The 14,964-nt window shown below is 42.5% G+C and overlaps 1 protein-coding gene across 1 annotated transcript; it reads right to left on the reverse strand.

Annotated features, from left to right (window-relative positions):
• Nucleotides 1-6,142: 6,142 nt before the first annotated feature.
• Nucleotides 6,143-7,245, reverse strand: LOC116053778 (ornithine decarboxylase-like). Its single transcript, XM_031304940.2, has 4 exons — nucleotides 7,079-7,245; nucleotides 6,745-6,872; nucleotides 6,456-6,629; nucleotides 6,143-6,348 (listed from the first exon to the last, which is right to left on the reverse strand). Exons 1-4 carry the CDS (start codon nucleotides 7,086-7,088, stop codon nucleotides 6,172-6,174), a joined length of 489 nt encoding a protein of 162 aa, XP_031160800.1. The 5' UTR covers nucleotides 7,089-7,245; the 3' UTR covers nucleotides 6,143-6,171.
• Nucleotides 7,246-14,964: the final 7,719 nt, after the last annotated feature.

Consider the following 14,964-nt stretch of genomic DNA (forward strand, 5'->3'; position numbering starts at 1 on the left):
TTTTATACTTTATCGACAGGAATTGATAGGTCAAACAGCAAACAGCCACCCACAAATAGTCTATAAACATCAGGCTGTCTTTGAGATTTCACATGAACAACGGTTAAAGTTACTCAGGCTACCGAAGAATACCATAATTCCTCCGTTCAATTAGCCCTAAGCGATGCACCCCAAGCTTCCATCCTTAACCGTTTTGCCAGCAGTGTGTTAGCATTTGAACAGAGTGCTGTGTGTCCACAGTGTGTGCAGACTGTAGTTACAGTATTGCCTGAGTCCTTTTGGAGGAGCAACACTTAGGTTTTAGTTTGTGATCTCCCTGCAGGGAAACGGCCTCTAACATGTTGCGTTTGAGCTTCAACTTTACTCTGCAAACAAAAATGCATTGGGAGTTGCCCCTGGAATTGCCTCCAGCCTGAAAATTAACAACAAGAACTTTTCTATTAAAATGTGAAAAGGTGAAGTGAAAAACATGCAGCTGTTACTTGCATCTATTCTGAATAAAACCAAAGGATGCAGCCAATGGCCAAGTGTGACTTTGCTCAAGATGCAAAGGCATTATACTGTCAGCTATCTAGCATTAATCAATAGATAATCTCTCTCAAGGGTGAAAGACGACACAAAGGTTAACAAACAGCCATGTATATCGGCTCTTCCAGTCTCTCCACTGCTGGCTGTTCCAATTTAACGAGAGAGAGGAGCAGGAGGGGTTAGGATGGTGACCGGCCTCTGACGAGCTGTTACCACCTCCATCTTCAGCCAGAGAGGACATTATTTCTTCAGCTTCTTCTTGCGTTGTCACCCTGGCAGGAGGTGAATCAGTCGTGCTATTAACATCATCGCTACACAATTTCTTAGTAAAACCAAAATCATTCAAACTGCCTTGTTTTCTTTTTGCCATGGCTATATAATGCTAACTGCAGAATAGTTGTGGTTATATTTGTTCTATGAATCTTTGAGTTAATATGTACTAAACATGAGTTGAATTTGCACCGCAGAGAGAAGAATGACACAATGATCACATTACACAAAGCTGAAATTGCACGTCAAAAGGACACACTGTTCATATTTTAGAGACTCCCCCACCCCCCCTTTTTTTTTTTTTTTTTACAAATCAAGTTTTCAGGGGAGTCCGTGTCTTATTAAGGGGAGCCGAGCTCCCCCTAGCTCCCCCTAGCTCCCCCTAGCTCTCTCTAGCTCCCCCTAGCTCCCCCTAGCTCTCTCTAGCTCCCCCTAGCTCCCCCTAGCTCCCCCTAGCTCCCCCTAGCTCTCTCTAGCTCTCTCTAGCTCCCCCTAGCTCCCCCAGCTCCCCCTAGCTCCCCCTAGCTCTCTCTAGCTCCCCCTAGCTCCCCCAGCTCCCCCTAGCTCCCCCTAGCTCTCTCTAGCTCCCCCTAGCTCCCCCTAGCTCTCTCTAGCTCCCCCTAGCTCTCCCTAGCTCCCCCTAGCTCTCTCTAGCTCCCCCTAGCTCTCCCTAGCTCCCCCTAGCTCTCTCTAGCTCCCCCTAGCTCTCTCTAGCTCCCCCTAGCTCTCTCTAGCTCTCTCTAGCTCCCCCTAGCTCCCCCTAGCTCCCCCTAGCTCTCTCTAGCTCCCCCTAGCTCCCCCTAGCTCTCTCTAGCTCCCCCTAGCTCCCTCTAGCTCCCCCTAGCTCTCTCTAGCTCCCCCTAGCTCTCTCTAGCTCCCCCTAGCTCTCTCTAGCTCTCTCTAGCTCCCCCTAGCTCCCCCTAGCTCCCCCTAGCTCTCTCTAGCTCCCCCTAGCTTCCCCTAGCTCTCTCTAGCTCCCCCTAGCTCCCTCTAGCTCCCCCTAGCTCCCCCTAGCTCTCTCTAGCTCCCCCTAGCTCTCTCTAGCTCCCCCTAGCTCCCCCTAGCTCTCTCTAGCTCCCCCTAGCTCCCTCTAGCTCCCCCTAGCTCTCTCTAGCTCCCCCTAGCTCTCTCTAGCTCCCCCTAGCTCTCTAGCTCTCTCTAGCTCCCCCTAGCTCCCCCTAGCTCCCCCTAGCTCTCTCTAGCTCCCCCTAGCTCCCCCTAGCTCTCTCTAGCTCCCCCTAGCTCCCCCTAGCTCCCCCTAGCTCCCCCTAGCTCTCTCTAGCTCCCCCTAGCTCTCTCTAGCTCCCCCTAGCTCCCCCTAGCTCCCCCTAGCTCCCCCTAGCTCTCTCTAGCTCCCCCTAGCTCCCCCTAGCTCTCTCTAGCTCCCCCTAGCTCCCTCTAGCTCCCCCTAGCTCTCTCTAGCTCCCCCTAGCTCCCTCTAGCTCTCCCTAGCTCCCCCTAGCTCTCTCTAGCTCCCCCTAGCTCCCCCTAGCTCTCTCTAGCTCCCCCTAGCTCTCTCTAGCTCCCCCTAGCTCCCCCTAGCTCTCTCTAGCTCCCCCTAGCTCCCCTGTAGTTCGCACCCTGGCCCAAAAGAAAACCAAAAGTTTAATGCAATGTTTCCAACATTGCATTGCATGTTGTCATGCTTGCTTAAAGTAAAGAAACCTTGATCCTTGAGAGAAATCAGACCACCACTAATGATGAATTGGATGTAGATCCATTCGGACCTAGAGGTTTTCTGAGATATGTTGGTTGACACAATCAAAGGCATGCTATGTAACTTTTCCCTCTTCGGTCCCCCTACAGGTTGTCTCATTGGAACTACAGCTGCACGGGCTGTAGTTCCAATGAGACAACCTGTCGTTTGTTTGACCGGGATAATTGAGGTGTAGACCATGAACAAGCACTAGCATTGTATATTTTTTCCATTTTACCTCTTCAAATTTCTCTTCAAAGTCCCCAATCGCAGAAAATCCTCCACCAATATCCAAGAGTCTCATCTGGAATACCAGCAAATTCTGAAAAAGATATCAATCTTAGTGTGATACTGTTAGCAGCAGTCAGTGGTGGAAGAAGAATATCTTTTTTTTATTAAAGTGCTAATACCACACTGTAAAGTCCCGCTTTCAAAAGCTTACTAAAGTAAAAGTATTATCAGCAACATTTACTTAAAGTTTGCAGTATAATTTTCCCTGTCACTGTTTTACAGTTATTCATGATGTTTTAAGATTCATATTATTACTGTAATGTGCATTCATTTTACTCCTGTAGATGTTTAATGTATTGCAACACAAATACAAAAGCCACGACACAAATCCAAAATCCAAAACACGAATGCAAAAGCCACAACACAAATGCAAAAGCCACAACATGAATGCAAAATCAACAACACAAATGCAAAATCAACAACACAAATGCAATAGCTAGAACACATTAAGGTTTTCAACTGATATTTGAATGCCCTCTGATAAGGGTGATTGTTCTGTGTTGGTACTTCTTGACCTGAGCTGGCATTCGACACAGTAGACCATCATATCCTGATTAGGAGGTTACATGATTGGGTGGGCATATCAGACATGGCTTTAGACTAGTTTTCATCGTATCTCACTGACAGAAGCTTCACCGTCACGATTGGAGTATAGAGGAGTCACAGTTTTCCTAGGGCTCAGTTCTGGGGCCCCTGCAATTTTCTTTATATTTGCTGCCATTTGGACTAATCATAAGCGGATATAATATTGCACACCAGTTTTATGCGGATGATATGCAGCTCTATTTCTCAGCTGCTCTGTCTCAATGCTATTAGATTAGATTGGTAGAAAATGTCTTACAGCTCAATACTAATAGGACGGAGGTTCTGGTTGTTGCTCCAGAAAAGGTTGTCTCGCACACACAGACATGCTCGCCCCCAGCCACACATACAGTGCCCCAGGCGAAGCCCAGTCACACTGTGTTGGAGTCAGCAGGAGGAGTTTATTCTCAGTTATTCTCCACCTCCCAGCTGCTTAAGCAGGAGGTGAATACGGGCAGCCATGCAATTATTATGACCTCATCCACATTGTCAAAATCATTTAAATATTGAGCCATGGCATTGAAAATCTTTTAGACAACAACATAAACCTTTAATTTCTGTAGCCTACTCCAAAACAAGAACGCCTTACACCCAACTCGCTTTCCACACTCCACACCGCTGTCTTCGGACAAAAAGTCACCATCGATGTTGTTTTCAGACACTTTTATAACAATGTCGAGGGTGCACAATTGCCCCCAGCTGCAATTAGGTTACCTTGCAGCTTAGTTTGCGTGGGCCCGTCACTGCGATCTTGCTCAATACTTGGCCAATTTCAAACTGTCCATACACACGGCCGCCGACTTGAGCTGCAAAGAAGCTCTGGCCGCCCGGTCAAGGATGCTTGTCAGAAAGTCCGGGGAAGCTGTTTGAGGCTTTGGCCGCTCTGACGTAGCAGCATTCTATGTTCATCATGGAAAAAGATCAAGCAGCCACTGCACGGCCAATACACTGACACTAGAAACCTTTTATAAATGACATATATAATGACAGAATGTGTATTGGTTGTTGGTCGCAGCGGTGTCTGTTAGCAGTTAGCTCGCTCGTTAGCCGCTGAACCGCAGCAGCGTGCAGGCAGAGCGAGCAGCCGGCAGCTGTTGATCCGTGCAGGACTTCACCGTGAGCGGACTGTTTAGAGACCATGTGACCGGCAGGTAACGTTAACTGGTCCCTATACGCAAATATCATAAATGATAGGGAACCCAGCAACGGCCATGATGAGCTTCTCCTCCTTTTTCTCTGAACTAATGTTTTGGTAGGAACCAAAGTTTACATCGTATGTTTCTCTGGAATCAGCCAGCGTGAAGGACGTCTATATTCTGATTGGTTGCCGCTGAACCGCGTCATAGCTCATTACCATAAAGTTGACCGACTTTCAACTTTCTGATTGACGCTCTGGTCGCTCAAAACGCCCAAAACGGCCAAAACGCGACGCCGACAGATTTTCCGCTCCTTGCAGCTGAGAGAAGCAGCTTCCATTGAAAATTAATGACTTCCTGTATCTTTAGAAGATCAAGTCGGCGGCGGTGTGTACGTACAGAAAGACTTTTGGTCACATCAGTCTATTAGACACAAATGCATGGGGAAATGGGGTCCAGGTTGAAAAAAACAAAACGAAATTACCCTTTAAGACCGTGGTGATCGATCTTTTGAGTCTGTTGGAAAGCTCTGCCTCCACCTTTACGGTCTGCTATTTCTGTGGACGCTTTTAAAATCGGATAGAGACCTACCTTTTAAGACAGGAATTCGGTTTACCTATCTGCAATTTATTTTTTTTAAATTAATTTTAATAGTGTATTGCGTTTTTAATATGTATTATCTTGTATGTTTTTATGCAAAGCACTGTGATTTTTATCTGTAATAAGCACTCTATACATTTTACTTACTTACTGGTTTGCAACACAACTGCAAATCATAAACAGATACATTAACTTATTTTAATTAAATTGTTCTATTGCTATGACGATGACTTACCGCTATGTCAAAGACACGTCTGGCATCTGCAATGGCCTGTTTGAACGTGGAACCTCCAGTGCAACCGCTGCCTACATGAAAGCTGACCCCTATGACTTCTAGGCCCAGCTCTGCAGCACGTTCCAGCAGCTTACCGACTGACACCAGTCTGGCTCCGAACTTTGAACTGAGTTTTAGCAGCGACTTGGAGTCATCCACTGCAATGCGGAGTACCAGTCTGGAAAGTGATTTGAAAAGACTTTATTGTAACCCAAATTTGACCCATTTTCAAAGTTTTTTTATATCAGAAATATGGGTTTCCTAACAACCAAATTGCCCCAAAATAACTTGGATTCATGCACATATGTTGTATGGAACCCATACAACATATACATCCATGCATACATGTTCTTCACAGGTAAGATTAATGATTACTTCCATTGAATTTTGGCTGTTTTATTTAATTTCATGGCATTTGAAAAAACATTTTTTAAATGGTTTCAAAACAGCATCAAACTGACCAAACTTTGACATAAACCAGTCTGTGATTCACTCAACATCCTCTGATCTTAACTACTAGTCAAAATAATTCATAATATCTGCTTTTTCAAACTCAAAAAATAGGTATGATGTCATTTTATTAGGTTTGTTGACCATGAATTAAAAAAAAACAATGAAAAGAGGGACAGAAATGTTTAAAAAAGCAGCAAAAGCATAAAAATGCGTCAAAAAAGTCAGAAAAAGTTCCATTGCATCCATGCATTTTTCAACAGTGAGGACAACACAAGGGATAATCAATGTTTTAATAAGAATTTACACTCAACATAGAAGCAAAAGTATCATCAGTTGTTCACTTACTTGGCTTTAGCGTGACAACGAGACATTTTTAGGAGTTCATCCTCACTATCAAAAGTCATCATATCTACTCCATGAGCACAGGCGTATTTGATGTGTGACGGTGGTTTGGTCGTATGTGCGTAAATGATTTTATCAGGTGACGCTCCGAGGGACAAGGCCATCTGGATCTCACCCTGTTTGACCAAAACATGTTTCAATGAGCAAGCTGGGAAGGAAACAACCTTTCTCAATAACAAGGAAAACGGAGAGCTAGAATATCTTAGAAATAGTTCATCAGTACCTTGCTGGCACAGTCGAAACCTGTGTCCAGAGCACTCATCATCCTCAAAACTGCTGCTGTGTTGTTGCACTTCACGGCATAGAAAGGCTTGACTCGCGGTAAGTTAGTAAGCCATCTGAGGTGCCTCTTATACACGCTATCTAGATTTGCCACATAGAATGGCTCTTCATTGTCCTAAATGAGTAGAGCAAAGTTAACATTTCATTTTGAAATCTATCTCGCAATCCTTTCACACAATTACACAGACATTCATAGTTTGGGAAAGTGACATGATGTCTCTGATACTCACCATAGAACCAAGCTCTGTTATTTTACTGTCTATGACATCTTTGATGGTCCTTCCATTTTCTAAAATGTCAACGTCACAATTCTCAGGGGACGAAACATGCATGACTGATTCCTTTGTATCTACTGTTCCTGCAAGGTATGAAAAGCAGCAAAAGACAAAAGCATAAAATGTATACGTATTGTTAATGTTAGACTGGATCACAATAAAAAAAATCTTTGTTTATAGCCATTTGTCTACATTATGCCATGCTAATAGTAGTGAAAAACCCAAACTATAGGCAAATGTGGCTCACAAATTACATCACACTAAACATCACCCAGTTTTTTCATCTTACCACGGTCCATGCTCCTTGATTACTCGCAACCCTGCAAATCTCAAAATACTGTAAGGGTTATTGCAGCAGTCATATGAAACCAAATATGGACTTAAGTTTGACAGTAGGTAATGACACACACGTCCAACTATCCACGAGAACAAGCTGATTTTATTCCGTCAGTCCTGGCTTTACCCCACCCACTATATCAACACCAATGAAGAATATATTAACCTTGAAAAAAACATTTCCGTACCATATTTAAAGGGCTCTATAATCATTTTACTAAGACACACAGATCAGGTGTTATGCAATCTGCCAGAGGAGGAAAAGCTGTTTATTCTGGCTGTTGCAGCATGCAATTGGTTATTGGGGAAAGCAAAGACATAAGCCTGCCCTGTCATAGTCAGGGGGGCGTGGCAGTTAAATATTAGCACTACATTTTTTTATTCTTTATACCGTGAACATTGCACACTCAATCCTCTGTTTTAAAACACTGTACATCTCTTTTATTTTTTTAAACATTATATTTTTTTGAATTTTGTGGTGGTTTTCTTGGCATGCTGGTTCACTCTTTACTTAGTTAAAGGGCCTATTTACACTAAACAAATGTTTTCTGTGTACACAAAATGCTTATTTCTCTCAAATATTGTTCACAAATCTGTCTAAATCTGTGTTAGTGAGCACTTCTCCTTTGCCGAGATAATCCATCCACCTCACAGGTGTGGCATCTCAAGATGCTGATTAGACAGCAGGATTATTGCACAGGTGTGACTTAGGCTGGATACAGTAAAAGGCCACTCTAAAATGTGCAGTTTTACTGTAATGGGGGGGTCTGGGAGAGGTCCGAAAACCAGTCAGTAGCTATGTTTCCATCCACACGTTTTTATCCGAATTAAGTGATATCGAATGAAAAATGCCTTATGGAAACAGTAAAATTCGATTGAATTTCATGAATATCGACTCAAAGGAAATACGTTCGGTCTCATCGGATTTTATCTTGATCGATATACGGCTTATGCGACAAACGCTGCTGGAAACGTTATTTGCCGAATAAATATTGAATTGCGATTAAGTTTTAGGTCATTTTATGGTTGCAACCCGCCACAAAACGAAGAAGAAGAAGTTGTAGTTCATTTCCGCCCAGTATTTCCACTCTGTTTCACACACGGCGGGCGTCAACAAAGACAGATGGAAGTGGACCAACGAGGAGACGAGAGACTTTTTGAATTTAATTTACGAGCAAAACGCTGTCGTTCCCACACCACAGGCCGCCTCCGCTGTCGTCGGGCATTTACTACATCTGCATCACCATAGCAACGTGTTGATAGCGTCGTTGTTGTCTTATTATAGCTTGATATGTCGCTATCAGCTGGCACATAAGCACTATTACAATATTTGTGCAATATTGATCATTTGTTGGTAGATGGCGCCATCCATGTTGTCACGAAAACTTTGTTCACAAACGTTAGCTTGAATGTTGTGCGATTCAGTGCGAAAATGAACGGAAACATCTTAAAATGTCTCAAATTAATTCCATATACCAATTTGATTGCAAAACAGCATCTGACGTCATTACGCAACAGGTTTTTATTCGCTTTAAAGCCGTTGGATGGAAACACACTTTCACCAGCTTTATTCGCATGAATTTTTTTACCGAACTTCAGATAATTCGATTGACAAGTGGATGGAAACTTAGCTAGTATCTGGTGTTAGGGTTAGGGTTAGGGTTCAAACGCAATGCGGTGCGATGGGCGCTTTCTGGAAGGCCAGAGAGGTCAGGTTTTAGTTTTAGTTTGTGTTTTCTGTTCTTAGTGCTATAGTGTAACAATTATATTCTCTTTAGTATGTTTTCAAATTTGTGTGATGAAGGATTTGTGCTATTTAGAATATTTATTCTATATTTTATTTGCACATTATTCTTACATTTATTTATATTATATAATTATTGTTGCTCTCAGCTCTTGTTACACTTTTTATATATCTGATTGTATATATTTTTGGCACATATATATTAGTATAACAACATAAGTGAAAGAGAAAATTATATTTCCCAATTGCACAAATCTTTCATTAGAACATTTGAAAAACACACTTAAGAGAATCCAGTTATTTAACTATTGCAATTACAACAGGAAATACTTGTCTCCAACATTTCCAAACATTTCCAAAAGACAATGAACAAAATTCTACACAAAATATGGCAGTATAAGTAATCAGAACTTAAAATAAATATACACTATAATATAGTAATTTTGCAAAATTCTGCAATTTGTTTTAGGCGCACAAAGGATGAATTCAATGCAGAACCGCCCCTGCTAAAAAGTATCGAATTCATTCATTCATCATATTACCTTGGAACGAAGCCAGGGACACGTGAGTTTTTATAGTTCATTACATATATACATACACACAATAATATGCCTCTCAGCTTTGTCTTAAGGACTTGTTTGCTCACTGACAGGATGCACCCCCTCCCCAGCCAGCCTATCTCAACTCCATCCTGCAACTAAGCAACTCCAGCGCCTGAGAAGCATTTAAGAGTGACTAGACAGATAGAAGTAGCAATAGTACTACTAAGTAGTAGTAGTAGGTATAGCACAATATTTAAGAGCCAAGTGCTTATATGGGCAAAAACAATCATCGCATCAACCAATGGAGTTCAAAACAAGTTATTGGGTTGTGGTCTGTATCAACAGGTTCTCACACTCATCTCATAAAATACGGACGCTTGGTCAGGTGCCTTTGTCGTTCTTATTGACGCTAAAAGTCTCCTTTAGCGCTATAAGTAAACGCGCTTGGTCGGGACTATTGCCGTCCCTTTTGACGCAGTTATGTTAAGGAAAAGGTCGTGGGTGTGCTTACGGTTCCGTGACACGTGGGAAGAACGGGATGGTTATGTTTAGGAAAGGGTCGTGGGTGTGCGTACGGTTCTGTGACACGCGGGAAGAACGGGATGGTTATGTTTAGGAAAGGGTCGTGGGTGGGCGTACGGTTCTGTGACACGCGGGAAGAACGGGATGGTTATGTTTAGGAAAGGGTCGTGGGTGGGCGTACGGTTCTGTGACACGCGGGAGGAAAATAAAAAGCGACTATAGCAAGCGTGACAAGCGGGATGCGAACCCCGCTCTCCTGGGTGAAAGTCCTGTGTTTGTTTGACCCATCCACCCCCCCAACCAACCTCCTTGCGCGGGAATTCGCCCTTACATACTACTCTCTAAATCCTATATAACTGCTGCTCTCATTACACAAATACGCTGAAAGACGCCTTTTTCGTCACATCAGACGCTGACAGCCACTGTCCAAACGTCCTTATTTTACGAGTTCGGAATGAGAACGGGTTGTCTGTATAGACCAGAGGAACACTACCTTAGCCAACATAGACTTTAAAATGTTGGCAACATTTGCTCTCTAAAGATGTCATTTAACTTTGAAACCTCCCCCACTCCAACCTGTCACCCAGTCTCACCTCAGCCTACCCCCTCCTCCATCCAAAAAACTTCTAAAGGGAGTTCACTCTGAAGCCTAACTGGAACAGAACAGCAGCAATTTCCTAGCCGTGTATAGAGGATAACTCAAATTCAGAACCATAAAATCACCAGCAAATACAGCTCGGTACAACTGCAACCCAAACAGCCCACACTCGACAAATGTCTCCTTAACAAACCAGATACCAGAGCAAAAGCAAAATGCTCATATTCTGCTCATTTTCAGGTTCATAATTGTAATTTGAGATTGTATCAGAATAGGTTTACATGGTTTACTTTTCAAAAAACACCATATTTTAGTTGTACTGCACATTGCTGCAGCTCCTCTTTTCACCCTGTGTTCAGATCTCTGTTTTAGCTACAGAGTGAGACCTCTCACTGCTGTAACATCTTTGTTGGCAGTCGCACATGCTCAGTAGCTAGGTAAGATCACATGATCAGTAGCTAGGTAAGATCACATGATCAGTAGCTAGGTAAGATCACATGCTCAGTAGCTAGGTAAGATCACATGCTCAGTAGCTAGGTAAGATCACATGATCAGTAGCTAGGTAAGATCACATGATCAGTAGCTAGGTAAGATCACATGCTCAGTAGCTAGGTAAGATCACATGATCAGTAGCTAGGTAAGGACTACATGAGCTAGCTAGCTGTTTCTCCAACTTCAGTAGTACAAGGCAGGATTAGCCGGGAGACTTCTTCTAAACGAGGGCGCACTTCCAAGTTTGCGTGGAATACCTGCAGAACAGGGACATGGAAGTAGTTCAATTTATTTTGTAGATTAGGGTGAATTTGTGTGTGTTGTAGCAGTGTTTTGCCATTGAGATCGAACTAGCATGCTAGCGCTAGCATGCTAACGGTTAGCCCCCTAGGCCCCTCATCTCGGCTAGTGAAAGCCGTGCAGATTTTGACCAGCTCACCCGGAGACTGAAGGCAGGACACATTCAGAAACCGTATCTCACTCTAAACAGCATGGATGGATTTTTTCAAAGTTTGCATGTGTGTGGAAGCACCAGAGACACAAAATAACTCCCCAAATCCCAGAAAAAGTGATTTTTTTCATAATATGGGCACTTTGATGTCCCCAAGGGGCAATTTGGTTCACCACATGTAGCCAACACATACACATTCGCACAAAAACACATAAAAACATGTAATAATAAATAGATAAGAACATAAATACACATGTACACTATACTTAAAAAAATGAAAAATATATGCTGTAACATGGGCAGGATGGCAGATGACCTATAGTTTATTAAGAAACCCAACAGCTGATGGTACAAATGATCTCAGGTATCTGTTAGACCTGGCATGTTTTCGGGAGGTATACCTCCTTCCTGATGGCAGGAGGCAAAACTCAGAGTGTAGTGGGTGAGTGGTGTTAGCCAAAATGGCCGTTGCCCTCTGTGTGGCTCTGGCCTCATACACAGACCTAATGCTGTTGAGGTCAGTGCCAATTATTTTCCGACATATGTTTACAGTTTTACCCTGTCTGTTCTTGTTGATTACACTCAATTTGCCAAACTTGGGAGGAGGAGGGATAGAAGGGAAAAAGATGGCAGTGTTTTCATTTCAAATAGCACTGGGCGCCCTGGTAATCAAACAGCAGAACACATGAAGGTCCAGGCCAGACGCACGGCGAGGCAGATTAAGGAGCAGTTTAGGAAGCTTCACCAGTTTCTAGAAGAGGAAGAGGAGGCCAGGATATCTGCTCTGAGCGAGGAAGAGGAGCAGAAGAGTCAGAGGATGAAGGAGAAGATGGAGGCTCTGAGCAGAGAGATAGCAGCTCTTTCAGGCAGTCACAGAGGTAGTGAAGTACAAGTACCTCATTGTACTTAAGTAGGCCTACAGTCCTTGAGTAAATGTACTTTTGATTTTCCCCCACTGTTGGTTCAAGTCCCCATCCGGACCAAAGTATGGTGGTGGACTGGTAGCTGGAGAGGTGCCAGTTCACCTCCTGGGCACTGCCAAGGTGCTCTTGAGCAAGGCACCAAACCGCCAAACAGATCAGTCTGCCTTTCCATGTTCAGCTCCCTCACTCTGACATCTCTCCATTAGTGCATGTAGAGGTACTGAGCATGTGTAATTCAGGCCTGTGTGTAATGTGTGTATTAACAACAGAGTGAAAACATTGTAATTTCCCCTTGCGGGATTAATAAAATATACATTATTATTATTATTATTGTTGTTCAGTGTGTCATATGACCACATGAGGGCGCCACAAAGTGATTGATTCAACCAGGTAACATAATATACAAACTGTTGTTGCTACTTTTACTAAAGTTAAGGATTTTAATACATCACTGTCCCAGTTTGTCTGTGTTTGCTTTAGTTTTCACATTTTAGCTTTTAAAGACCATTTTATTTGCTTTCTCTGGTTGCCTGGAAGCTAAGGTATTAGTTTTGTTAAATGGTCATCAGTCATGTCATGTTAAACCACTGCTATGGTGCTTTTAACCTCTCCCCCATTTAATCCTGATGAGGCCTTTTTGTTGTGACGCTGCATTTCTTGTAATATTATTATATTGACTCGTGCAGCTATTGATATACATGATGTCCTCGGGTCAAATTTGACCCATTTTCAAAAAGTTTCTATATAAAAAATGTGGGTTTCTTTCAACCAAATTATCAAAAAAAGTAACGTGGATGTTTCCATACGATGCTCTTCACAAGTAAAATAAATGATTAGTTCACTGCTTTCATTGAATTTGCGTGTTTTAGTCAATTTTATAGCATTTGAAAAAAAAAAATTATAAAAAAACTGTTGAAAAAAGTGACAAAAATGTCGAAAAAAACAAAAACTTCAAATAGAGTAAAGAAGAAATCTACAAAGACATCTAAAAAAGTGACAAAAAACTTGGAAAAAAGTTACAAAAATGTCGTAAAAGCTTGAAAAACGCCGGGAAAAGTGACAAATGTGTCCAAAAAAACCCGACCAAAGCTATAGTGACGACCAAAAAAAACAAAGTTTAATTTTAAATGTTGACCCAGAAAAATCAGAAGTTGCATGGTGGACATGAAGACAACAGGAGGGTTAACTTGGGTTAGATTAATCTAAAGAAGAAAGAAAGAATGAAGACTCTTTAACACTTCAGACGAGACTAAACCGGCTTCTGATCTTACAGTTTCTCTCAATTGTTTACACACATTTTCTGAAAGCATGCCTCACATTCTCAGAACTCTAACACACAAATCAAAAAACACACACACACACACACACACACACACACAATGGGCAAAACCCCTCAATTCATTTTACATTCTAAACTATGTTATTTCTTCTCAAAATGGTATTTTGTTTTCAAATGACAAACACAAACCATCCTATGAACGGACATTTATAACAACCAGCTGAACTTCTCCATTCATCATAATGACTTAGGCCTTCTTTGTGTTCAGTGTTACACTTACTACAGACAGTACATAAGTGTCTTGTAAAATATTTGAGAATATTGTTCTTCTACTCAGAAAACACAAATACACGGTAACAAATATATTTTATTTTTCCCACAAAAACAATGTACACCGTGTACATCCCATTCCAAACCAACACAAAGTTGCACATACAGTGGTCTACATACAAAACAGAAGAATTTACTGTATACAGTTACATAAAATAATACCGTAATAAATTTTTTTTTTTAAAAAAACCTATGCTGCATCCTCTTTTCTGTTTGGGTCTGGCCACAGCACCTCATCCACATCACAAGCAATGTTTCCCCTGGCCAAGCAGCGGGGGAAATATGGCCTAGCATGGCGATTCCAGCCATGAAAAGCATCAGCTGCTATATCTCCACATGCGTCCTCCATAGCTTGGAGAAGAGGTACACGCGTTTGTGGATTTCTGTCATACACTTTCCATCTCCAGGCAGAAAATAATTCCTCAATAGGATTGAGGAATGGAGAATATGGAGGGAGATAAACAACTAAAAAGTGTGGGTGGGCAGTGAACCAGTTATGAACCAGAGCAGCCCTGTGGAAACTTACGTTGTCCCAAATGACAACATACCTGAGCTGCTCTGGGCCGTCTACCTGATCTGGTGGAATGAGGGTGTTGTGTAGGGTGTCCAGGAATGAGATCAGATGGGCAGTGTTGTAGGGGCCAAGGGTAGCATGGTGAAGGAGGACGCCTTGGTGGGTAATCGCTGCACACATTGTGATGTTCCCTGGTGATGCGCTGGCCAGGGACTTCAACAATGGCACGCTGGCCGATGATATTCCTTCCCCTCTTTCGTCTTTTTGTGAGGTTGAACCTCAACCTCATCTCATCAGTGAAGATGAACTGGTGCTCCACTGCAGCCACCTCTAGCTCGAGGACTCTCTGAAACACACAAGATCAGAAATAGACATGAGTGGTCACTATTGTGGAGCACAATCATTATGATTACAGTACTGAAATATGTATAATTTATACAGTGT

The sequence above is a fragment of the Sander lucioperca genome, chromosome 6, assembly GCF_008315115.2.
Source record: "Sander lucioperca isolate FBNREF2018 chromosome 6, SLUC_FBN_1.2, whole genome shotgun sequence".
Taxonomy (NCBI): domain Eukaryota; kingdom Metazoa; phylum Chordata; class Actinopteri; order Perciformes; family Percidae; genus Sander; species Sander lucioperca.